At 38.8% G+C, this 25,979-nt stretch overlaps 1 protein-coding gene across 2 annotated transcripts in view; it reads right to left on the reverse strand.

The window, feature by feature from the left end:
* Window positions 1-25,979, reverse strand: part of KIF26A (kinesin family member 26A) — a 95,255-nt gene that overhangs the window by 10,237 nt on the left and 59,039 nt on the right. For both annotated transcript variants that reach the window (XM_072339091.1, XM_072339090.1), the window contains exons 5-11: window positions 16,802-16,985; window positions 5,469-5,678; window positions 3,576-3,669; window positions 2,831-3,093; window positions 2,391-2,574; window positions 1,945-2,104; window positions 246-408 (exon numbers count right to left, since the gene is read on the reverse strand). In XM_072339091.1, the coding sequence (XP_072195192.1) occupies window positions 246-408; window positions 1,945-2,104; window positions 2,391-2,574; window positions 2,831-3,093; window positions 3,576-3,669; window positions 5,469-5,678; window positions 16,802-16,985 (1,258 nt within the window). The remainder of the gene's footprint in view (window positions 1-245; window positions 409-1,944; window positions 2,105-2,390; window positions 2,575-2,830; window positions 3,094-3,575; window positions 3,670-5,468; window positions 5,679-16,801; window positions 16,986-25,979) is intronic.

Raw genomic sequence — 25,979 nt, forward strand, 5'->3', positions numbered from 1 at the left:
GCCTGAGATAGTTCCACATACAAGCAAATAAAGGATTCGTGTTTAGAACAAAAAGAAAAGGAATTTCAGGATTAAGGATTGGAGGCGGGATGATGGCTTTATGCCAAGTCATTTGTCAGTTCCCATTCCGAGCTTTTATGCATTTTGTATTACTTCTTATGGCTGAGAAATCCCATATTCCCCCACCAAGAGGTTAGAAAGACTCATTATCAAATGAATTAATTGTGGCTTGTTTGTGTACCAACCTTGGATTTCTTCTTTCTCATTCGGTGGATTCGTGATGAAAGCTGAATGGTGGTGAGGGTTTCTGCATAATTTGCTGGAGAGTCAGAAATATGCGCAATCATAGTAGTTCTGCAGTTGATGTTCCCAAGTGATTCCCTCAACAACATTGTCAACTTGTTGTCTCTGTGTAACAAATGAGAATGTTAATACGGTTTAAAGAAATGGCAATTTTTTGCAGATTATTACACCACAAGTTTTTTCTTATTCTCAAAGGATATAGACATTTATGGTACATATCAATCACAAACTATTCCTATCATTTGCCAATATTCAAAATGTGTCAAATTGTACAGATACAAATATACCAACATTTGGACAATTTATCTGTGTTTTTTGCAGAATAATTCATTTTGTTTGTTATGTAGCACAGCTGTAAAATGACTGATAACTAGTTTAGTAACCCACACTTAGTTCATAATTATCAAGCAGCTCATGATCACATTATTTTTTATCCACACAGACTTTGCATCTCAATCTAACCTTTGTGGGCTACGGGCATATAATTTTGATAGGAAAAAGTCAACAGAAATAGTTAAGTCCTAGAAAAATAACAACATTAGGTATCAGAAATGCATTATTAGTGTCTCACTAGCTAATTTAGTTCTCATTATGACATGGCAAATGGGAAGCTATAACTCTCTCTGAAAGTATTCCTTCATTAGGTGACGCAATCATTAGCTATGGAGAGCAAAGCTGACAAGATAGCTAACATTCTGTCCTCCACAGGTCTCCAACACATCTACCCAAGGCTCTTTGCTGGCTGTTTCCTATCACCAGTCTAAGCTGGCCCAAAGCATAGGAATTACTATCATGTCTATGCTCACAAAATCGTAGTAGGTGCCCTTCCCTATTCTAACCCATTCATCCTTTACTCCATCCCCAAACCTAGCAACCAGCCTGAAGAAATTACCTACTTTCAGCCTAATACAGAAAGAAGGAACACCTGTTTGAGACGCAGCACTAGATAAGTGAAATGGCATGATTGATAATAAAGACATGGAAGTGTAAAGACAAGCAGAAATTAAACTTAAGGGCAGAAGGCCAACTTCTGGCAGGGGTGTTTACATTATGAATGTTGTCTTTAGGCTGGGCTCCCCACAGATATATTTGGCATATCATTATTGTCAAGCATACTTTACAAAGCAATACACCTGAATGTTCCCTTCTGATAAACAAACGCGCAACATGGACACCTTTTCTCGTTGTTTGTTTGGTTTTTTTTTTTAATTGAAAAAACTGGAATGTACCACTAAAAATAGTATAGTGAAATAAAACCCCTGGATGACCATATTTTATAAATATTCCATTATTTTCTGAAATTTCTAAACCGTTTCTAAATTTCAAAAAGGAAACAGAAGAGGAAAAAAAATAAGATCTCTGCCATTCCTCCTGCACTCTTCAACAACCAAATTCTCTTCAACATACGCATTTCACCCAAATTAAGCATATGCCAATATCCACACAATTTCTGGTCACTCAAGTAAGAATGTAGTGTTGGTAGATAAATGCATATATCTAATTTGTAAGTGATATTAAGACATTCCTCTCTGACAGAACTTCCTTTACTTTCATCTTAGGCAGAGTAAATTGTTTTTGCAATTCATTGTTCAGGTAACACCAGCCACAAATTTAAGCTAATGCATGCAATAATTGACTTACTTATATGGCACGTGTTTAGCACCATTAATTAAGGCCAAAATTACATTGCCCAAGGCAGAGAGAGACAAACACAGAGAGCCTCCTCCATCTCGGCTCTTGCTCAGCACTTTTTCACAGCTCCCTAGATCAATGAGATGCAAACGGCTGCGTCCTCCAGACACTAAAACAAAAAGGGAAAAACAGTTGTATGTCATGTGCTTGTATGGGCTCCAGCCAGACTGGGTATTGAAAACTTATTCAAATGAAGAAAATAATGAATACAGCATAGACTAATGACCAAATTAAATATTAATAGCAAGGAAAACCAGATATTAGCCACAGCTACTGAAGTTGTAGGTGGACTGGCTTGAGGGTTCACTTCATTTTTTTTGAGTTTATTGCAAATAATTGTTAAGCAAACCCAAACCCAAGTCATTTAAAAGTTAAGAATATGTGAAGATTCATACTTCCTCCTTTGCCACTCTTCTCCATGCGATACTGATATATGTGAAGAGTAAAGAGCATGTGTGAATTCCTCCTATCTTCTTCCTCACATTCAGGTTTGCTGGTACTTCTGGCAGCAATTGCAGCATCAAGGAAAAAGGCAGCTTTCTCTGCTGTTGGAGCCCTTAGCTCGCTTTGGTTTTGAAGCTGGAATACAAACAATAAAATGTCCAATTAGCACAGGAGCTTATATTTTTTTCTTTCTGAAATAGCTTAATCTCTTGAGAACTAAAAGAAACAAGTATGTACATCACAGGAGCAGGACTTAGCAGATTAAAAGCAATATTTTTTATTTATTATGTTTTACCATCTTGAAAGTCGTCATAATTGCTGTCAGATAAAAGAAAATAAAAAGTGGAAGAAATTCAGACTCAGAAAATCTACGATGTGATATCCATTATACCTGGGTTCCACATATTGGATCTTCTCTTAGATAAACCCCGGGAGACTGGCCATCCTGAAGGCTGCCAGTGGCTACTTCAGCTAACAAATCCTTAAGGTTTTCATCTTTGCCGCTGATCTCCACAGCAGATACTCTAATAGAAAAACGAGTCCCAGTTTTTTCTTTACGTTCGTTGATTAATTTGAAGAGCCATGAGATTGCACAGGGGATGATACCAAGGCTTTGTGTGGAACTATCTTTCCCAATCATCGTAAAAGATTTTCCTAGAATGAAATGACAAACGTGAACTTAGTTCACCTTTCTTGTAAAAGACAGTTTCTCTACATCTCACCACTGCACATTACATGCAATGCTATGCACTGCAAAGATAATGGAAAATAACAGATGCAAAAAATGCCAAGTATCTAATTATTAATCCATTACTATTTATTCAATTAATTTTGCCATTTTTGCAACTCTGACCTTCAGCAAATTAGATTTTAAAAACATCTCTGGTCTTTTGATTTTCATCACAATGCACCTATATATAAATGTGCTTCTGAATAAGCTAATCTGATGTTACGTTTTACCTTTTCAAATTAAAACTTACAATCTCAGTGTAGAAATAAACCATGATAAGTTTGCAAAGCTAATTAAAAAGAAATTCTAATCTATTCATATACTCCAGGTTTATTGTTCCAGGAGCTGACAGCATGTAATTACCAGACTGACATAGTAATTAACTGTAACGAATTTGGGAGCTCACCAAGCTTGACATGACCAAAGCAAAATATGCAACCATCTGCACCATTCACAACAGACTGGATTACTTCTGCTACTGTTCCAGAGCATACCTCCGCCTGAAAGAAAGATTGGAGACAAATAAGTAGAAGAGAATATACTGCTATGTTTTTCCACTACTCTTCTGTATGAAATGACTTAATATTTTTATATTCTTCCCATTTTTATGGCATCAGTCCTATTATTTCAGTAACTACACTATCTTAAAAAAAAAACAACAACAACAAAAAACACACAAAAAAACCCACAGCCTAAAATAGTTTTCAATTCTATTAAACCAATTTTCTTGGAATATTGATTCTATGACTAATGTACCAAACTGAATGCTATCCAACCAGGCTTCCTGCTGGTATAATAGCTTTGCCAAGGCTATTCAGCAATAGTAGCGACTCCACTGAAATTAAGCTACTCAGCAGCGCTCACAGGAATTAAAAAGACATTCATACTGGAGAAAATGCATTAAGATCCCTGAATAAGATTTCACAGCATCACATTTTCCTTTTCCAGGGAAAACAGTATCATCAATAACTTGCTAAAATACCTGAGTGTACTAAAACCTGTTTATCCACATCAGTGAAGGCTTCAAATATACAACATGATGATATATTAGGTATGGAAACTGTGTGGGGCAGTGGAGGCAGGGAAAGGTTTAAACATATAACTACAGTGAAATGGTAAAGCTGTTTGTAGGTCCTTGGCAGTGAGGAATGATGCCTGCACAGAAGCGGGTGGGCTGCCCAACAGAAACACCACAAATGGTCCACTATGAGCTCTGAAAGTGCCTGGCCCAAACAAGGGGGCAGTGACCCACAGGGCTTGTGTCAAAGCCAGCACAGCTGTGATCAACCACCTTGCAGAAGGGCTGGCCATGGGAGTTTCAGTATCTGTAAGACAAAGCCACTTCCAGTTCTAGACCAATGCTGACATCATGGTTGGAAATCTCTGCACAAAGACATTGCTTGGGTTTATGCAGAATCTCAGTACCAGACTACTGGTGTAGTTACCATTGCATTAGGAATGGATCTGTGTGGGACGTATTCTCCATCTTCAGTGCTGGCTAGAACTTAAATTTCATGCATATTTTTGTATCTTTTCTTTGGAACCCAAAAAGTAAATAAGATACTAAAAGATATGAGCTTGGGATTCTGAACTACAGCTAAATATCTTTTCTCGACATTAATATATCTTTATCATCTTTGTTTCAGTTTGTATCACCTTGTGTTTCAGTAAAATCTAAGTTTAATAATAACTCCCTGAAAACAAAAGTCCTGTCAAATACCCATCATGCCCTCTGCGTATCTTAGATTTAATGCTTGGGGCTACTACTGTAGAAATACAGACTTTTGCAGGGCATGAGAGGCACACACCACCAGCACCACCACCAAGATAAAATATTCAGTCAAAAATGTAGAATAAGGAAACTGGAAAAGGTGATGAAAACATAAAAGCTCCCTAACTACTTCAGTATAGCAGTACCATGGGGTTAGCTGTGTCTCTTCTCCTAACAGCAGCATTTAGCACTTAACATTAAGTACATGCTCATTACCCACTGAAAGCAGTGAGGAAGGAGATTCTTTGTGACATCAAATGGGTTAAAACTTAAATGGATGGAAAAGCCAACTTCAAATTGGCTGTCTTTCACTAACAAGAGAAAACGCACAAAGATAATTCAGTCAGCAAATCCATTTCCTTGTACTTTATGTCTTGGCTAAACTGAAAACGTCTGTCTAGTAATTACTGTAGTGTGCGGCTTCTTTTCCAAGCGTTAGGCAACTCATTCAAATACAGAAACAGAAGGTACTCTAAAGGCAAATCAAATGCAAAGGACTCAGGAGATTTACGCAAGTGACTTGAGTACCTGTGAAGCATCCTGTGGGAAAACTGCATCAAAGGCAAACATCTTCGGGACAGCAACAACACCTCTTCTGTGACCTCCATTGGAAGACCCACTTGCCGCTGGATCATAAAGCGTGATTTGCTTTTTTCGAGGATCTACCTTTAGGAAGGACATGGATTCGGATGTTTCATGCGTTCCTTGAGAGGGACAAATCCTTACCATCACTTTCACCTGCAAATATTCAGAAGAAAGTGACAACTTTTATTTCCAAGCTCAACACATGCATAGCATTCCTCCCTAATATGCCTCCCCCTCCCAAGACACGATCATTTGTATTACTTAGGTGTGTCAGGACAACCGTGGGACAAAACCAGAGCCAGATTTTTCAGGCTGGTTTCCACCTGAGGGTTTTCACTAAATTAGCTTTCAAAGGTGCACTTTGTCCCTTCTTTTGACTCCCCCAGTTTCACTGTTTCTATTTCCAAGCGTCTGATCTGCAGGTATAATCCACTGTAGGCGTAATACCACGCCTAAAGAAAACAAAACTCTGGTCTCCTACCTTCAATGTGCTTAATGTGACCTAAAGTACAACCTGAGCCATTCCAAAAATCCATGTGAATAATTCAAAGCGGAGAGAGCTAGCGCGTTCAAGCTGAACTAAATCTGGAAAGTTTCAATTTCTTTTTCACATTGCTGTAATAAACAGGTGCCTCTCTTATAGCTTTCCCAGGCAGACACCTTTAAGCTGTTATTCCTAGGCAGCTTGGTGGTTAGCTGAAGATTTAATGGCAGTCTCAAAGAAGGGAAGCAAAAAAAAAAATAAATCAAAAACATTAGAAGCTTGAAAAGAAACTACTCATGAAGTACATTTTTACTCCTACACGTGGCTTTTTAAGGCAACACTTTCAGACATGCTGGCTATGATTTTCCGAGTAGCTCATGGGAGCCAAGTGACCTGGTCTCACTGAAATTCAGCAAAGGCTGCACACCTGCTTCTACTAGGTTTCCTGGAAGTCCTACCCTTATTTTGAAAAGCCGTGAAATACTGCCTCATACCTATTTACAACCATTTATCCTTACAAAATGCTCCCAGGTCAGAACCATTGTATTTTACACACCTGGCACTGCAGTAAATGACTATTACAGGAACAGTGTCACTCAGCTGATCATCAAGTCCACACTGCCAGCCGATCAAACTTAAAGGAAAGCTATTCCTGGCAAGAGTAACTCTCCCTGGCCAATATAAAAAGCTTCAAAAACAAGGTGAACAACAGTATTACATACTCTTCTAGCTAACAAATGACTTTCCCAGCAGCAGTGGGACACCTAGTTTTGTTGGGTGAAGTGCCTCCACAGCTGTAATGCAAAACAGCCAGCAGAGCTGGAACAACCCACACCTGCGCTCTCCAAAGCACCCATCGGGACTTGCACGTTCCCTAATGCAACTGCTGATCCAAACAAAATACCCACTCCTCCTTCTATAGTACTTGCATTCAGTTTGGATGGAGAGTGAGATAGCAACCTCTCTACTGCAAATCTACCAGATGACCCCTCCAAACAGACAGCACAGAGTCATTTGCTGATTCCATATTTAGCTCTAGCTCAATGTTGGATGCTGCACTGGAAGATAGGCTGGAAAGCATATATCTCTAATAAAGAGCCTCCTTTCCAGTAACTTGCTTTTGCTAAATTTAATCTTAAAACTGTCAGAGCAATTTGGGTCTAAGAGCCTGAAAATATTCTAAGTCACAAGAGTACTATTTCATGAAGATTGTGTGCATTGATATTACTGCTACATTCTCTCCATCTTTGCAAAAAAAAACAAACACAAAACTGCAGTTTGAAGTCACCATCTCCCCATCAGTCCTGCACCCTGAAAAATAAGGGCAAAGGAACACCTGAAGCTGAAAACACACTTCAGCAAAACTGGGTTGGGAAATGTAGGCCCCCACAGCACTGCAAGGAACAGACCCCAGTGTAGGCTGAGCCATCCTCTAAGAATGCCCTTTATCCTTGACAAGGTGAGAAAGGTAACAGCATATACCCCTGGCACCTGGTTCACAGAAGTGAAATGCAGTGCCCAGACAAGGATAAGTCACAATGGACAAGTGAGTTCAGCACTAAGCACTACACAAAACATCCCTGCCTTTATCAAGGACAGCTATTTGATGATTTTCATCTCATTCCTTAACTGTTCCATTTCTCCAGCTCCTCAATTCAGTGGGGTCTGAGGTGCACGCAGGCATCACCTGCCCAGCCACGCAGGGGTATGACTGAGTGTCATCACAAAGCATTCTCAGAAAGCAGCTATAAAAGCTTCTTTCCTCAACATTTTTTTTTCCTAACAAAGAGTTTAAGAAACAATTGACCCCTCCAGTAAGTACTGCCAGAGGCTTCACCAAAGGCAGAAGCAAACTCTTCCACTTATTCACTCAAGCAAACCCCTATTCTTTTCCTTCCACTTTTACACTGTTGTAAATATGAAAATACTGTCCCTTTTATACTGATATAAAAATAAAAATGCAGTGCAGGAAAATAATTGAACCTCAGAACAAATGAAACAGCTGTTTCAAAAGCAAAGTGCATCAGGAGTGACAGTCTCAAGGCTGATTCCTTATAAAAGCTCCATGGAGGCAGTGTTGTGTATTAGCCTCTTTGCTCAACCTTGACATGCAACTGAAACATCCAGAAAATAACCACCCTAAGGAGAGAAATACATATATACGTGTGTATACATATATGTATTAAAGAAAACACAAATCCCCACCTCAGGGTCGCTTGATTAAAAATAATTTTAAAATATACGCTATTTTCAAATAATTTTCCTAAACTGCACTTTCTTTTCTCTCTCACACTTACTATTAGATTATAGCAGCCAGAGATTGGATTAGAGGAAAACTGGTTTCCTCCTGACCCAAACAGCAAGTTTCCTCCATCAGCGTGTTCCTCCCTCTAATAAAAAGATGGCTTCAGTCCCAGAAAAACCATGCGTGTCAAATCAGCTTTTTGAGACCAGCAAAAGGATACCAAAATCTGTTCCTATAATGGATCAGATTCCAACTCCTAACAACCTTCAATGGTCACATTCATCTTTACAGTGCAAAGTTTCCAAGAGAAATGTAACTAGAGGCAGTATTTGCACTGCACTCAAATGTGGGGGGGGTTTTTGGCTTATGAAATTAATGACAAGAATTAAATGCAATAACATTAATTTCAGGCCCACTCAGGATTACATCCTCTGTTGGCAGATGTTCAGCAGTATAGCCACTTCTGATGCAGAAATCCAACTGCAGCAGTACCAGCTGCTTGCATGAAGCAAAGAAATGACATGAGGAAGAATTTAAAGAACAAAAGAAGAAACAGAAAAGTCAAGACCGAAAGAGAAAAAGAGATAAAAGTAATGCAAACAGAGAAGGGAGCACACACACACAAGAATAAAATAAAATAAGCAACACAGATAAAGTGATCCCAGAAGAGTCATCTCAGGCTCAGACCATCTCTGCCCTGGCCACTTTTAGACTCTGTAAAGAGAGCTAAGATGCCAAATGCTTCCTCTGACAAGGATGAACCTCTTTGCTATAACTGGAAATTCTTACTAACTCGTTGTATTGTTCTCTTCTGTCTTTCTTCTTCAATGTCACAAAGATGCAGAAGAAGAAAATGAATAACAGGTAAAAGTTTATAATCATAAAGGATGCAAGAATTTTTTACATACACATTCAGAGAGATATCAAATGCTGTTATGAGACTCAGTAATTACCTGACTCTAATGCTGTGGGTTTTGTAAGATGGGGTTAACACCCAATTGGGCTTTCCAAACTTATGTTTCCACAGGAACTAGGAGGTCAGCAGAAGTGCTGAAGGAAATTCTATTAAAATCAAAAGCGTTTGGGAAGATGGCAAACATCCTGAATATGCTGCTAAAGGATAAATAAATAAATGAGCACAGAATTTGGAAAAGCCCTGGGAATGGGTGGTATAAGGTCACAAGTCCACCTACTCAAGACAACAATGGGTATAACATAAACTGTCACTAGCAATAATAGGTGAAAGATTCATAACAATCAAGGGCTTTATTAAGTTCTTTATTTTCCTACATTGGAAGTTCGTGCTCTGAAAGCACACACCTGCAAACCAGCATTCCCTTTCTCCAGCCATGGGGAAAACCCAGTTTATGGATACTGAAGCATAAAAACAAACATCATAACATTGTTTTATGCATATATAAATAATTTTAAGTGAGACAAGCTGACAAAAGGCAGATTTATGAAGAAGAAAAAAATTTTGTTTGTAGTGACATAGGGAGGAAAAAAACCCTCATGTGAGGTACAGTGGCTGTGGCTAAGTCCCATATAGTTTTAGAAACATCTGATGAGACCACTAGACAACCACAGACACAAATATCAGTAATCTGCAGGAGCCCTAAGCCGAAGCTCTAGACTTTGACATTTTTGACCATTTTGAATGTTAAAGAGAGATGCATATTTAACAGTTCTGAATTGTTAAATACAACACTGAATCTCCTCAGAAATGGAGGAACATATATCCTGGCTAGCGTCACCCTTTCTCCTCTAAAGGCCATCACTACTGTCTACCCCATTTCACACCTAACGGTCACTAGGAGAAATCTTTTGCCTCCTCCCCACATTGTTCCCATGCTGAGACCTCCAGGAGCACCAATGCCACATATCCTCTTCATGTGGGCTGGTCACCTCCAGACTTCCCTTCATATAATGTACCAGATGCAGTTAAGAGAGCAGGATGAGGAAGTGACAGCAACATAAGTAACAGGTTGGCTGCAGGACAGGTCAAGATAGCGCAAAACATCAAGGATATGTCAGTGTCAAAAAGCAAGTTTGGGAAAAGCAAAAGACAGACCAAAAAACTGTGAAAACCAAATTTCAAGGCAACTCTCTGACAGTAAGACATGAATGTGAGACTGATGGCCAGAGGCAAGCTAGCAGTCTTTCTTAATATATCCTTGCTATTTTGGATATGCTGAACTGAATGGAAATACAGCAAAGCCATGCATCAGTGAACATGAAACTCCTCAAAGACCAGTGAGGCAACCGTCATCTCAGAAGACATAACATCCAAGGCTGATTTTTTAAGAGAAAAGAGCCAGTGATAGCAGAGAGAATGACACAAACCTACACAATTTTAGACAGGAACAGCCAAGAGACTGAGACAGCCAGGTTCACATTGATTATTACCCTGTAATCAAGGAAGATGGAAAGACTATCAACATTGAGACCAGAGAAAGGGGAAGGATTATCACACTTGAAACAAAGAAATAGAGTATTTGGATTCTATCCCTAATACTACCAGACTTCTACAATATTGTTTCAGAGGATGTTTACAAAAAAAAACAAACAGCATATATAATAAAGTTGATCCTTCATCTTTCAATGAAGCAAAGGATGCCAAATAATATACAGAGCTTAATTTAGGGCAGACATGTAGGCAGAAAAAACTCTTCTAATTCACCAAGTAATTACCATACTCCATGGCATTTTGAATGCTGAGGAAATTAAGACCCTGACCCAGCCAAGTATGTTAACAGAGGCATAACTGTAACATATGGTGCTTCCTTTGAAATCAATGGGTATGCAGCGCTCATGTGTTTATGGTGATGCTTTGTTAGCATTTGATGCTTATACAGTTAAGTTTCAAATCAAACAGAACAAGAAGGAAAAAAACAAAAACAAAACAAAAAACAGAAGAAATGCATTAAAAGCAGATTTTTAAATACATGGGCTCAAGACTATTTTTTTTTCTTTTTTTTCTTTTTTTTTTTTTTTTGCTAAAATAATCTCTCCGACTTTATCTCTCTGTAATTTGGGAAAGTGCTGGCACTATACTGGAATTCCATTCTAAAAATGCCGATTGTATTCTACATTGCGACAGTATCGTAATCCCTAAATGAACAAGCAATTTGGTCTTTAGCAATAAATGTCATTACATCAGATTTGAATGGACACTAAATATTCCCTGGAAACACGCATCTTTGACAGGCATCACGCAGCCAGGAAGTCAATCTCGTCCAATGCTCACAAAATGACGTATAACAGCAGGTTAATTAAATAACTACATTTAGACTTCATCCACCATTCTGAATTAAGATTTCTCAGCAAGAAATTACAAAGAATTCACATTCCGTTGAATAAAGGCCATTTTCCAATGAAATCACTTGTTTCTCCACTACAGTCTAAATCAAATTAGAAAAGTCTTAGTTCAGAGCCAATATTTTTCATGGATTTAATTGTAACTGACAGATATATAACCCTTGCTAAATTGGTAGTTCTTACAAGCCTTTCACATACTGCCACTACCGATGGATGGTAAATTTATATGCAAAATTGCTATGCTAGCATAGACCATTTAGCTCCCCTGGGAGAACCTTTAAAGAAAGAAAAAAAATAACGTCTGTATTGTTCTCTATTAAAGAAGAATTGATTCTCCACTCCCAGGAGACATGAAGAAAATTATTTTATTTTTAAAAGGTAAAAACAAAATAGAAGGAATTGTGTATTTTAATCTAAACTTTGATGTTTTTATTGAAGTAGTTCAGTGCATTTCAGCAGGAAGGTACATACTTTTTACTATATAGGGCTACATGTGTGGATTGAAGAGTACTTAGTATATGTGATTTATACCAGAAATAACACTCTAGTCATTAGGAAACAAGCAGCAATAAAGATGACAAAATTAAGTACCTATTTGTTATCCATCATCAAACCATCGTAAGAACCAGTGAATGGGACATACAGCACACTTAAGAAAACCCTGCATGATCAGTAAATCATATTAGCAGTACATAAGCTTTGGCTTGGTAAAGCATAAAAGAAAGTAGATGTCTAAAACACATAAATGGAGACCGATAAGTCAGACATGTCTGTTGGACAGGTATATACAATTCAGGTTCACTATAAATGCTCCGCTTCTATTGTCTCACATAGGAGGCTCCTGTCATTCTAACATACAAAAAGAGAAAGGATCCTTGAAAGAGACAAGCACTTACAGTTGCTGTTGTAAGTGATGCGGTATTATAAAGAATGAGCTGAATAGAACTCCAGAAAAAAAAAACATTTTGCATGAAAAAGGCTTCCAACCATGCTGAAGAAAAATAGCAAATTAGAATGCTACACAGCAGCCACTATAAAAAGGATGTCTTTTTTAATACCACAATATGATAAATTACCTTAAGTAGCACATTAATGTCAGAAATCGAGTACAATCTAACTTCTTTCCAGTGACAATATTAAATGGCTTTCAGACGTCTTTCCTACTATTCTGACATTAAATTTAATAACACCCAGAGAGACCACAAAAATGATTCAGTTACAAGAATCACGGTGTATTGGATCATTGCCTTTTAAGCAGGATTCAGCTAAATGATTCGGACTCTGATGTTTTTGGCACATTCAAGTGAAAGGTATGAAATCTGTATTGTAACATCTATTGGCAGTGAGCAAAATTCCTTTTACATTTAGCTTATATCGATAATGGGATTTCCCTTTGTATATGGGAGTTTGATAATTGTTGATCATATAAAACACAAGTCTCGGACACATTTACAACTTTAGATTATTATTACTTTTTTAATTCTCTTTTTAAACTTTTTAGTGCATGGTGTTCCTGAATATTGAAAACCCTGCAAGCAGCTGTTAGAGTGTATAACCTTTTGCACTCTTAGTAAAGAAAAGCAAGCAAAAGGCATAATTAAACACTTCTGCTGAATTTATGATAACAGATAATCTGGTATTCGTGAAATGTAAAAGAAGTTAATAAGATATTTACTACCAACCTTCCAAGACATGACTTGAAACAATGAGAAATTATAAATAGAAACTGCAAAAGATACACACCTATAGGACCTCTGCTGCAGTGAGTCACTAACATATTCAACCCCTGTGAAAACCATATAGTTACATTTCATTTTCAGAACTGCATTATATGCATGGAGACGATGATGTCAGATAGAATCAAATTTAAACCTTGGGTTCACACAATCAGTAATTGTGTTCAAGTGCAAGAACTGGCCATACAGTCTTTTCACATTCCTGCCCCCTCTGGCAGTCCTGACAGTACACAGTTACCTTCTGTGCTGAGCTGACGCTCAGTTCAGTGGGTTTCTTAAATTCAACCACCCTCCACTCCAGTTCAGAATAACTCTTACTCGTTTGTTTAACTTTGAAACCAATTGAAAAGGACTTAATGCATAGGGAATATCTCCCATTGATCAATCACTGACACTTGAAGGGTTTCCAGTTTGTTTCAACATTTTTCATTCTCACATAACATATACATTTCTCCTTAAATGTTATCTCTTCAGCCCCTTCACAACACAAAAAGTTGTACTGCTGTATGGTCCATCCTGTCAGTCATGAAGAAGCCATGAGACAAGAGGGACATTAAAACTTGTCAAGGTATCTGTCCTCAAGAATCAGCCCCTTGCAAAGAGAAAGGACTGGTCCTCAAGGAGTCATCCTCAGGTTAGAAAGGTTAAGTAAGGCAGCCACCAATACTGCTGCATTCTCACCTACACAGCAGATACCAGCAAGAAAGCAGTCCTCCACATCAAAAATAACCATGAAAGACAAAGCAGCAGCATGTGGGGAGATGAAAAAGGAAAAATTGCCTCAACAGCTGCCTATCCCACTGTAATTGCACAATAATAGGGCCAGGCACACTGCTGACCTGGGAACAGTCACACAAACCAAAGAAAAAGCCAGCCACAGACACTGCAGTAGGAGAGACTGACTCCAGAATCCAGCATTGCTTCTATCCACAAGTTATCTTGTACTTACTATTGGACAGGCTGCAAGAAAAGCATGAGGAAGGAGAGAACCAGGAGGACAGCAAAGTGAAAAGCTGTTAGGAGGGAGCAAAAGGTAACAGGATCACAGTACATCTGCCAGCATTTGCCAACTGCTCTCTCAGTTGCAATGATACTTAAAGCGAGTTACCGTAAAGAGATGCTGGGCTGGATAAATCTTAATTAGCAGAAACTGGTTAAGAAGAAAATACAACAGAGAATGTAACCACTACACCAGTGAACTAAATGTTACCGAAACTGACTCGGCATTGCTCAGAGAAGGTGAAACTCAGCATTCAGAGCTAAATAACTGAATGTTCTATGTAAGACTGAATTTTTTCTTAGTCCATAACATCTAAGAATTAGAATAAATAATATTTCATTTCTTCTGGGTTTTGGTTTGCTTTTACAAAAAACAAAAAAAATTAAAATGAATAGGTGAAGTGGTTTTAAGATGTATTGCACATTTTAAACCATGGGTTAGAGAAGATGCCTTATCACCTTATTTTTTGAGGAGCATTAAAACTAGGAAACAGCACACCCCATCATCACTTTGATACTCTTCAGTCTTAATGCACATGTGAATGATGCTATCAGCAGAGAGTTCTTATTCCCAGCACTGCACAAGGGCTTTCCAAATGTTGGTCAAGTACATGATGAAAAGTCCACAGCTGGAATCTTGGACCCAAACAAACAGTACTTTCAATAATATTATCAGCCAACAGCCTACACAACTGAGACACTTGAGGGTCAAACACCAGCTTGTTGATCCATAAAAATCTGAGAGTGCTTTGGTGCAACCTTCTTGACAAGACAGAAATACAAGCCACTCTGCCAGCATGCTCTCTCTATATATGTATATGCCCTGGATCATGTGGTCTATCTACCTTTTCCATTAGTGAAATATATATATACATATATATTTACATATATGTATATATTTATATATGTATATAATATATATATATATTCCATGCTGGAGAAGCTCATGCAGTTTAGCAGGTGGGCATAGCCCTGGTCTGTTGGGTTGCTGCAAGGTCCCACTTTGATCTGCTGCATACTGCTAGCCCTTTGAAAGGCATTTTCTCTGCTCCCTGATTAAAAAGGTTGGTAGACCACATAACCTAAGGCATGATTTCCTACCATCTGGGATCGTTTACTTGATGTTTAGACTTTGCTGACCTGTTTCAAGACGTCAGCTAAACCAGAGTTTTCTGCAAGGCACAAGTCATGCTGATAAGCTCCACTGACCACCCTCAAAGTGTAAGAGAAAGGCTACACGCAGCTGTAGGCGTGTAAGTGTGGTGAGGTACAGAGACAGTTCTTCGAGCTGTCAGCACAGGGAGATATAAGCACGCTTTAAAGGTCTTCCTAAGCCCAAGAACCTCAGAAATGCAATGCTACACATCGCTCCTCCCGCCACAGCTAAGTGCTCAGCCTCAGGGAAAATAGGCAGGCTCTAATGGGCTCTGCTAAAACATCAGCATAGAATGGATGTTCCTTGACCAAACTCTTATTCCTCCTCAGAATCTCTAATGTGCCACATTTGCTGCATTCCACCATTTCATAACAAATCATTTTTATAACAGATTTTAAAAATAGGAGCAGAAATCACATTTTCGTGTACACATTTTCACTTGCTTGAAGATAAATAGAACACAAATCAGTAATTGGGGTTATCACAAACTCACCAGCTTAAGAGAATACAGAGTATTCTCTGAGAGTAACAGTACGTCAGTTATAAGAATTTAGGCTGACAATCTCTTTATGTTAATGCTTTCTATGGTTAGTCAAGGTGCATATCTGTGCTTTCTTATGCACATTAAGTATTTCAATTCTATCTTCAAACACCAATTGCTTGTAACTTATGTAAATAAGTATTCAGATTGTCATGTAGGTGATTAAACTGTTATAAATATGAATAAAGCTCTAAGTAATTAGGTTGTATTTTAATTAATTTTAAATAAAATTAGGACAGAATTTACAGTTTGAAAGGTGATAGATTTCCCAAGCAGGAGACACATCTATTTTTCTCTAGCTTTTTGATCTCCACAGAATTGCTCCTGGTTTACATTGACACGTGAAGTAGAAGAAAACCAAGCACCCGTGCCTATCTCCTTTACTCACTGCAGACAGCATCAGCAGCTGCACCTGAGCGTTGCTGGTAACAGAGACTGCTTCTGCTAAAGGTGACACCTGTATGTGCACTGGTTTTGGACCAAAGAAGTCAAAGGAAATTCTGTCCCTTGCTTTAAGAGAGGAAAGAACAAAATAACCTTCGTCAATATTGTCATCAGTGATGTTAACTGGTTTCAGCATAGCCAAAATTTATGCACTGAGTCTGCTCTGAGGATGCAAACATTTTCCAAAGTCAACAAATGGTAACAGCTCTCAGGCATATTCAGACAGATGCATGTACCTCTCTCACCCAAAACCATTCCCTTGAGCCTATCCAACCATGTCCTAGGCTGAAAGCTTCCAGCCCCATTAAAGCTGATCTGGACAACTATTTTAAAAAACTGAAATCCAAAGTTACCTTTCCAATGCCAGGGTTGTCCTTGATTTTGGACACAGCTCTCAGAAGGCATGGTGGTGCTGGGGGAGGACAGAGCTGTAGGATGCCACTAAAGTTAGTAGCATAAATAGAGAAGTCGTGTGTGTGTGGCAGGGGTGGATGATATTTCTTTCTCTTCGAAGACAGGTTAAGCTTCTGTGCTGCTCTGTATAAAAGCAATAGCAAGAAATGACAATGTTACTAGGTGTTAATGGCAATCTTGACCAGACAAACAGATGTTCATTGTCATCATTGTGTGTTTTAACAAATCAAGTCATTGCTTTCTAATCTGATTCAATAAGGACAAAACATCAGGGGACTAATAAAAGGAAACATGGGTAGAAAAATTATGAGTGAAGTATTCAGTTAATTTCTCCCTCAGCAGAGTTTCAGTTCTAAACTAACTTTCCTCTCCTCCCCCCAACAGCTTGACAGCTGAACCCTAAAACGCTTAAAATTTCACTGATGTAATAAAAAGTTGAAATAATCCCCTTGTCACCGTAAGGGCCAGATGGACTTTTCTGGTGATAACATTATGGAAGCAATGCTTTGTACACTACAAGTTACTCAAGACACAGAATGACACTTCAAGTCAGCTAAGCCTAGATCCTATCTTGTTGGCTGTGCTGAAAATCCTCAGATAACAGAAAATTTCCTTCAAGAAAGATTGGTTTTTTCCTCCTCAATTCCATTCTTCCACGTTAAAAGGGAAAGCTATTAGAGAAACATTCTTTAATGTTTAAAATGATAATGATCCTGCTTTTGAAATGCAGAATTTCAAAACATAAAAGACAGAGGAAAAATTAAGGCATAAAATTAAAATTGTAACATTCTTCCTTGTGATTAAGAATAGCAACAATATCAGTGTTTATGCTATTCCCCACCAGCAACACCAAACAGTATAGCAAAAAAAAAACCAGAAACTCAATTCTACATCAAAACCCGTATGGGAAAAAACACCCTATAGAGTAATGTAGAACATGTATCTGCATAAGTGAGTACACAGCAGATAACTGGCTGTGACTGTGAGGGTGAAATCTCGGCTCTGCCAAAGCCAAGAACTGTTTCGCCACTTGAATATGTGTGATGAACCTTAAGACTGCCTGAAGATAGACAGCCTTCAGATACTTATCATAAAAGAATCCAACATGCTATCTTTTATTATAATTTTGAATGACTGCTAAGCCTGCAAAGGAACGAAGTGTTACACTAGCAATATCTGTGAGCGATCTGAGCCCACGCTACTGACAGTCAGTCCTTCTGTTGCTACTTCAGTACAACTGTTGGTAGCGGTTGGTACTGATACCAACAGTATTTCCAGGGGTAGCAAAGCACTATTCTGGTGCATGTTTGTGATATAAAGGCCTGTCACTTTGGGTAAATTAGTTTAGAAGTATATGACCAACAAGAAGTCTCCTTATACAACAGCTACTTTATATTTTCATCGTGACATTCGGGCCAGGATCTCAAAGTGCTCTCCAGTGAGAATGAGCTGGCATCAATATCTCTGAAGTATTATAAGCAACAGACACATGGAAAAACTAAGGCAGTGCTACGCTCAACTCAGGGTAAAACTAGACCTCTTGACTTTTCCATGAATCTAGGGATGATTCAGCCCCAGGTTCCATCATCTTAGTAAGATGATTTGTGAAGGAAATTCTTCCTTTGCTTCCTACTTACAGTAGGTCAGGAGCAAAACAGAACACCAAGAGCAGGAGGCCTGCACAGTCTCTTCCAGCAACACTACCATTTGCATCAAGCAAGTTGCAGGGCAAACACCGAGCTGTGCCCAAGCATCAAAATTACTCACTTGGGTCAGGATTAAGCATCTAAGAACAAGAATTAACATCTCCAGGCTTCCCAGTTCAATGTTCTACATTGCCCAACATGCGAATTAAACTCCTGGACCCTTTTCCTCATCAACATCAAGAGATGTAGACACCCTGTGTGCTTCTTTCTCCCTCTAAAAACACTGCAATATTTTGAAGAAAACAAAGAGTCATGTGATGAAAAGACCACAGTTCCAAACTGAAAGGGAGTCAGAATCCACCCTCTTGTGAGAAACAAGCTGAATTCTTGCCTCTGAGCAAAGAAAGTTTTTGACTCCCACTGCACCCTGAGACCAGCAGGACCTGCTTCCCATGGTGAAGGAAAACACTGCAAGCATGAGTTTACACAGAACTTCAGGTTTTCAGTGGCAGTGAGAACTGATTTAACTGCCTAAACCCCAAAACTCTTGATAATATCTCTTTCAGTATGGAAACATATGCCTGGAACAGGACACCAGGCAAACAGTTGCACAACTTCACTGAGGTTGCAGCTGCACACTAAAACTGTAATGCCTCCTAAATACACAGCTTTATTGTGCAGAAAAGTCTATCTACCCATTTGTGCTCTCACATGGAAGTCAAGATAGTAATTACCCTCCCTCTCCAAGTACCAATTAACAGTTCTGGTTATTATTTAATCATCTTGTTGATTAATATGAAAGGTAGCATTTATTTCCTTGTTTACATGCTATGATCCCTTGTTAAAATGATAAAACCTCCTCAAGAGAATGTCTTCAAAGTGGAATCAAGATATGCATTACATCCTGATGAAATAATTATTCCTTCAGTATATCTGGCTGAAGGAGCTCCTCTGGGAAACATACGTGAAAGAGAATGGGATACAAAGAACAAATTTGCTCAGTAGTTGTTTATTCAGGCACCTAACAAAGTACTAATGACCAGTAAATGCACCCAAAAAGGCCAAGCTAAGCAGCACGTAAATATATAAATGGAAAAATCAGCCTGATTTAAGTATAACATCTCTCAACATTGTCCAGTAACACAGTTTTGGACCATTATAAGAAGCAGGTAGAAGACACCAAACCCACTAACAGTTATGTTAACTTCCCTGAGACAGACCACCTTTCAAACTGATTCCTCCTAGCCGTATCCAGACTTCACGCACTTTCACAGTTCAAAGTATGGTGCCATATGCTAGCTAAAGCAATTAACTGCTAGAGTGCTGATAACTCCTTTTCCTATGAGTTTGAAGGATCGCGGTGTGCTGAGAAATTTGGCAAAGGGACTGCAGATGTCCATGTAGGATAACAGGAAACTGAGAAAGCAGAGGAACTGGAGTAGTTGTTGAAGAAAATAATTGGTGCTTTGACAGGCAACAGGCCAACTGCACTAATAATGATATATTCTAAGCTTATCTCATCTCAGGTAGCAGTGCACAAAGTTTAATTGTAACCTCTCTGTGTTTACTTGACATCAAAATGAGGTTATTTCTGGAATAGGAACATCACAGATATCTTGCACAAGCAGTATCAAACAATTTGTTGGGTTGGTTTGTTTTTTTTTCTATCTAAAGGGGAATATGTAAGGAGTTAAGAACTGAGCAATTGGGAAAACAAAATATAACCAATTCTAGACTTTGAATACAAATGTAAGTAGCTGTCAGCCTCAGCTCTTACGAAAAGCACAGTTCTTTAACTGCTAAAAAAAATTCAGCTGGGCAGCAGCCTTCATATGATGGGCTTGGGCCCCTGGAGTGGTCCAGGCAAGGAAAACCACAAAAGGGCTCATCAATCCTTCTGCACTTCTTACAACACCAGAACACACTTGGTGGTAACCAAGCCAAGTACTCATTAGACCAAAACACAGGCCACGTTGGTTTGGATGAGGGCCCAATCAAATGAAACAAAATCCAACTACACAAAACTCCTCACTTCAGTAAAATTCACGAGAACATGTACTCACAGGCCACTTCCAAGATGCATGAAAATACTGAATTTCCTGCAGTCCTTATTCAATAACCCATTACTAAATTTACACCTGAGTTTCCAGTCCTTTTTTTCCTCCAGCATTCTCTTTCTCCAGTAGAATCTGCCCCATCACAACAGAGAAGGCCAACCTCTAATAAACTGTGAAACTTCCAGAAAGGCTGAAGCTGGGATCATACCAAACCACTTTCTGTATGTGCTGTGCCTATTTCCTCTCAATCTGAACCTTTTCCTCGATTTTAATCTCTCATGCAAGGCTCTTACATTCACCTTCATTGCCACGGTAGACTGTCTGGTCTTCTACAGTATCAAATACTTTTTCGCCAAAGGAAAAATTATAACTTCTAAAGAATACAGTGCAAAACATAAATGTTAGACTAATTTGTTTTTCTGGGTATTTTCCAAGTATTTCTTTGCAACTTTGACACTCACATACTTTCCACCTACCTTTGGTTTTCCCCATTCAAATTCAATAGCTCATCTACAGAGTATTCTTTCAAGGGAAGCTAAGCTCCACTATTATGCCTCTGTTCCAATTAATGCTTCAGAGACCCATGCATATATTATTTTTACTTCTAGCTGTGAGATCTATTGTTTGCATTTTGCTTAACTCTTTCCATCGCTAATAGAAGATGTCTTTTAAGATGCTCTGGAGAGTTCTTTTCTCATAGCTAGGTGTCACGGTAGAAAATAAAACTAATATATGGCACAAGCAGGAGCATTCAAATATTAAATGACAAGGGACAGTCTCTAACCTGTTCTTTCCCCTCCAACACAATTTACAGATTACTGGATTTTTCTGCCATGCGTGGATGAGACCAGTGAGGAAAAGCACAGCCAGATCAATTACAAAATTCTCAGCATCTAGAGAATATGTGTGCAGCAATGGCAGCTACAAAGCCTGCCCAGTAAAATAAATACAATTTTTTTTCATTTTATATTCTTTTTATGTAGTTAGCATGACATTTCAGATACTCTAATGCGCTGCAAGCTGCTTCTACATTACATTCACTATACACGTTCTGCACATTATATCTGTGAAAGTAAACAGTACAATTTAAATCCCTAAAGAACACTGTTCCATCTAGGTATAATTTCTCCATGAAACAGAAAGCTAGAATTTAAGCTTTTATAATGATGCAAAATTACAAAATTCTACAAAGTGTTATCCTAACATTTACTAAGCTTCACAAGGAAAAGTGATGCAAAATATAGTCTGGGACACATACTAGAAATGAGTCAAGTGAGACAGATGCAGAGGACTTAATTTGACAAGCTGGTTGTGCAGACAAACCCACACAAGTCAGATTAAGCTCCACTGATAAAATAATAAAAGAAAACTTCTTCACATTCATTTCAGCACGAGCCATTATGTATTAACATAATTTTAGCATCCTTAGCCAGCCTTATCACTGTCATTCAGATTGTGAAATCTTTTAGGGTTTTACCAAGCAAGTCATGGCCAAAGAAGTGCATGGTCGAAGTCTCAAATATCCTGAGCTTTGGAGTTTACTTAAGAGTCCACTCAGCAGACCTTGACAGATATCTCAAGACTCAGCTTTATCCCGAGACTGAACCTTCTGCAAAGCTTGCAGAATTCTGAATGCAGGTTTACCCTGGGTATCAGTCTTTACCCTTAAGAAGGATCCTTCTGAACTTTCTTAGCTCCCAGCCAAGCACAGTCATCACCCCTCATCACATAACACAAGCCTTTCCCACTGCAAACCAACTCGAATGGAAGCAGTGGGAAAGTCCCAGTCTGTCATTGTATCTGCAGTTCCAGTTATTGTTTCCTTAATTACTCGTCAATAGAGACAACAAATAGACGGATGTCCTACAATACACCCTCCAGCATTATGTCCTGAGCCTTCCGCAATTAACAGAACAAACTTGGTTGGCATTATCACTTTTATTATTGCTATTGCTGTTTGATTTGTGGTTCTAAAATTAGAAAGACAGCACAATGAAACAATATACAGTTGCTGCCCAAAACACCATACAAAATAAGCAGAAATAAGCAAGGTATCAGGTTCCACCAGCACCATTTAATGTGGAAAATAAAACTGGTTCAGAAAGAGCCATTTTTGAACAGAAAGCTGGGAATGCCTAAATCCTAAAACGTCTGGGAGGAAAAAAAAGTCACCATCTGTATTTTTGCAATAAATTTTGCCCAAGGCATCTCTTATGAAGTATGAATTACATTCTGAGATTATGTCCTGTTCTTCCCCATGGAACAACATTCCCAGGTTTCTGTGATGCATACTTAGTTTCAGGAGCATATGCTGACTTTCCTCAATTCAGCATCATTATACATGTACAACACCAAACCTTTGTTTGCTTAGCCATCCCAGCAGTGCTGTCCAGATACACTGCCAGGAGGAACAATAGATGTTCCTTATTTCACTGGCTCACCTTCCTCAACAAATAAATAATTTGGATCACAATGCACAACCTCAAACAATGGCATTTTTATAATGGGCGACGGAAATAAATTTCAATAGAAAAAACATCATTCTAAAACATTCCAAAATGTCAAACTCCATCTAATACTGTGGCTATATTACCAAGCCAACATTATGAAAGGAAGTATCTTCAACATGAGATTAAGCTCAAGCCTTGCACGTAGCATAAATTCAGGCCTGAATTTCAGCTTCTCGCTTTGAGTGACCTCAATGTTTTCTATCTTTCATTAAAATCTGAAAGGCAGAATATATATATACATGATATATATATACATTATATATACACACACACACGATATTTTATATATATACACACACATATATATACATACATACTATATATATATACTATGTGTGTGTGTGTATATATATATATATATATATCAGCTACACTGACATATTAGGAACATTATCTTCTACATTTTCCCAGGAATGAATGTTACCTAATGTATTTCCATTATATATTTTCCCAAGTTGTTCTCAGAAACTTCAGGGAAAGCAAGTCACAGCCTCCTGAGGCAGTCAGTTCTATCTTTTAACTGCTCCTGCTGAAAGAAAATTCACACCTTGTATTTCTCTCATAAATATGCCTTGCTGTAATTTACGTTCCTTATTCCCCCCATCACCCCAGTAGACATGCAGAGGAGCTTATTTCCTTCTGCTGAAGCAGCTGTTACCTGTATGAAGGCTGAGCATCTCTCAGCCTTCTCCTTTCCACACAAAAACAGTTCCAGTTCTTTCAACCTCTTCTTAAAGACCAAGTTTCCTTGATTTCTGATCACCCTCATTGCCCTCCCCCTACTCAGTTCACATCTTCACCAAGTACAGAATGAAGGCCTGATGGACAGGCGTACAATAGTCGAGATACACCTGAATTCAGACACCTTACAAGAAGACCAGACAGAGCCACTCTGTGCGAAACTCAGAAAGACCTCTGTGAGATGACAGGTTAAAATAAACCTGCAGAGTACAGATGACACCAGAAAAGCTTTCCCACGGTGTACAGACCCAAGAGCTGATACGTTTTCTTCACCACACATTACTACTTAAACATAAGCAGCCAACCAAGTGATTTGCAATCAAGAATCCAGGACGGAATTCTCACAGCTCTTCTGCTGTTCCCAAAATTTAAATAACACCAAGGGCAGCATTCGCTGACTTTTACATCCAACTGTTTTTTCCCACTCTCCCAAAACAGTGGTTTCTGAGGTGACTGCTACAAAATTGTTATGAGTGATGTCAGATAGACATTCTTCTCAGTATGCAGATTTAAAACACTTTTCTGGCCAAGGAATGTTGCTTCAGCAGCCAGGACCAAGGATCTGGAACTGACTTATTTATACACACACCAGGGTAGCAGCTAGGCACCGCAGCCCGCCACATCCCATTTCCAGCTCTGCTCACTAATGATGTTAAACAAAGTAGGAGCAGTTGCACATACTGCTGTACTTCTGTGCTCACTGTTTACAGTTGTGCCATATGACAAACTGCTGAATACCCGTGTAGGTTAATCTTTATGTAAGCAAGACTGTCAACACCTAATATAGAAATATGCCAGTTTCTGGGTCGCACGCAACATAGATAGCTCCATATTGAAAACACGGCTACCTGACTGCCAGCGGTGTTGTCTCGCTCTGTTTCATGAACTAACTGAGCTAAAGCAGGCAGAACCACATCAATCTAAGCACACACCTTAGGCAAAAACAGTTGGATTTATTTGTCAGCATGACACAGACTCTTGAAAGAAAAACTAAATTTTAGTCTCATTTGTATTCTATCATGAAAAAGTAACAAAGCCACTTTTAAAACTAAAAAGTAATGAAACGGAAACAGCGGTGCTAACTAGCCATTCATTATTAAAGTAATTACTTTAATAGATCATCTAACATTTTGCTCTGCAATTCCAGCTCCCAACATACAGAAGGAAGCCAGCATCAAAATGACTTATCAGGCAATACATTATTTTTGTTACAAAGAATATTGCACACAATGCTATTCATCAAAAACAGTCTGGTATGAAAAGCAAAAACATTCTGCTTATTCAGGCTGCTCCCAGGAAGGAACAGACACATCCGTCATTGCAAAGGATGAGAGAGAAAATGCAGGACATGGCTAACAGGGGATATCTGAAGCACAGGGTTCAGGCAAACATATATGGGGAAGCATGGGGCTGAACCAGGGCCCTCCTTATGCAAGATTTTCTCATTTCTGGCCACTTTCAACTGCAAAGCCTCCATTAACTCCAGGGATGGTTATATTTTTAAGTTACCTTCCTTCAGTCCCAGCACACTGGCCCTACAGACAAACCTTTCTCATTACTTTCAGCTCCACTTATCAATGCACATTTAGAAATTCCACAGAGGGTCTGTCCTTCCTTCGGCCAGCTTTTATTTCAGATACTTAGCCAAAGGCTTGACATTTCTACTACCTAGCAAAAAACTTCTTGGTGTGTGTGTGTGTGTGTGTGGGGGGGGGGGGGGGGGGGGGTATTTACAGAGTTAAATGCACTGACAGTACTAAATGATACAGTGGAAATCAACAAAGTCTTGTGCCTACACAATGAGTATTTTTAAACAAAGGAGAGACGTGCAAGATTCTTAAAGCCGGTGTACCTGTGGTTTGTTTAAATGACACCAGTTCTGAAGCAATCAGACTACCCCTCAGAGGTATGGCAGGCTAAAATTGCAGCACCATTTAAACCTTGTCCTGGACTTCAACTAGCTTCCCTATAATAACTTTCAGATAAGATTCATTTAATGCTGATTAACTTCCACTGATTCATTTCCTTATATTCAAAACTCCACAGGGCACTGCTTCTTAATAAGTGAAGCAAATCCAACGGGGATGGGCAGAGAAACACTAACTAATGCTGAGAAAAGTACTGGGCTAAGCTTGGAAGCATCATGACAAAAGAATCATTAGA

Source organism: Excalfactoria chinensis, chromosome 5 (assembly GCF_039878825.1).
Source record: "Excalfactoria chinensis isolate bCotChi1 chromosome 5, bCotChi1.hap2, whole genome shotgun sequence".
NCBI lineage: Eukaryota > Metazoa > Chordata > Aves > Galliformes > Phasianidae > Excalfactoria > Excalfactoria chinensis.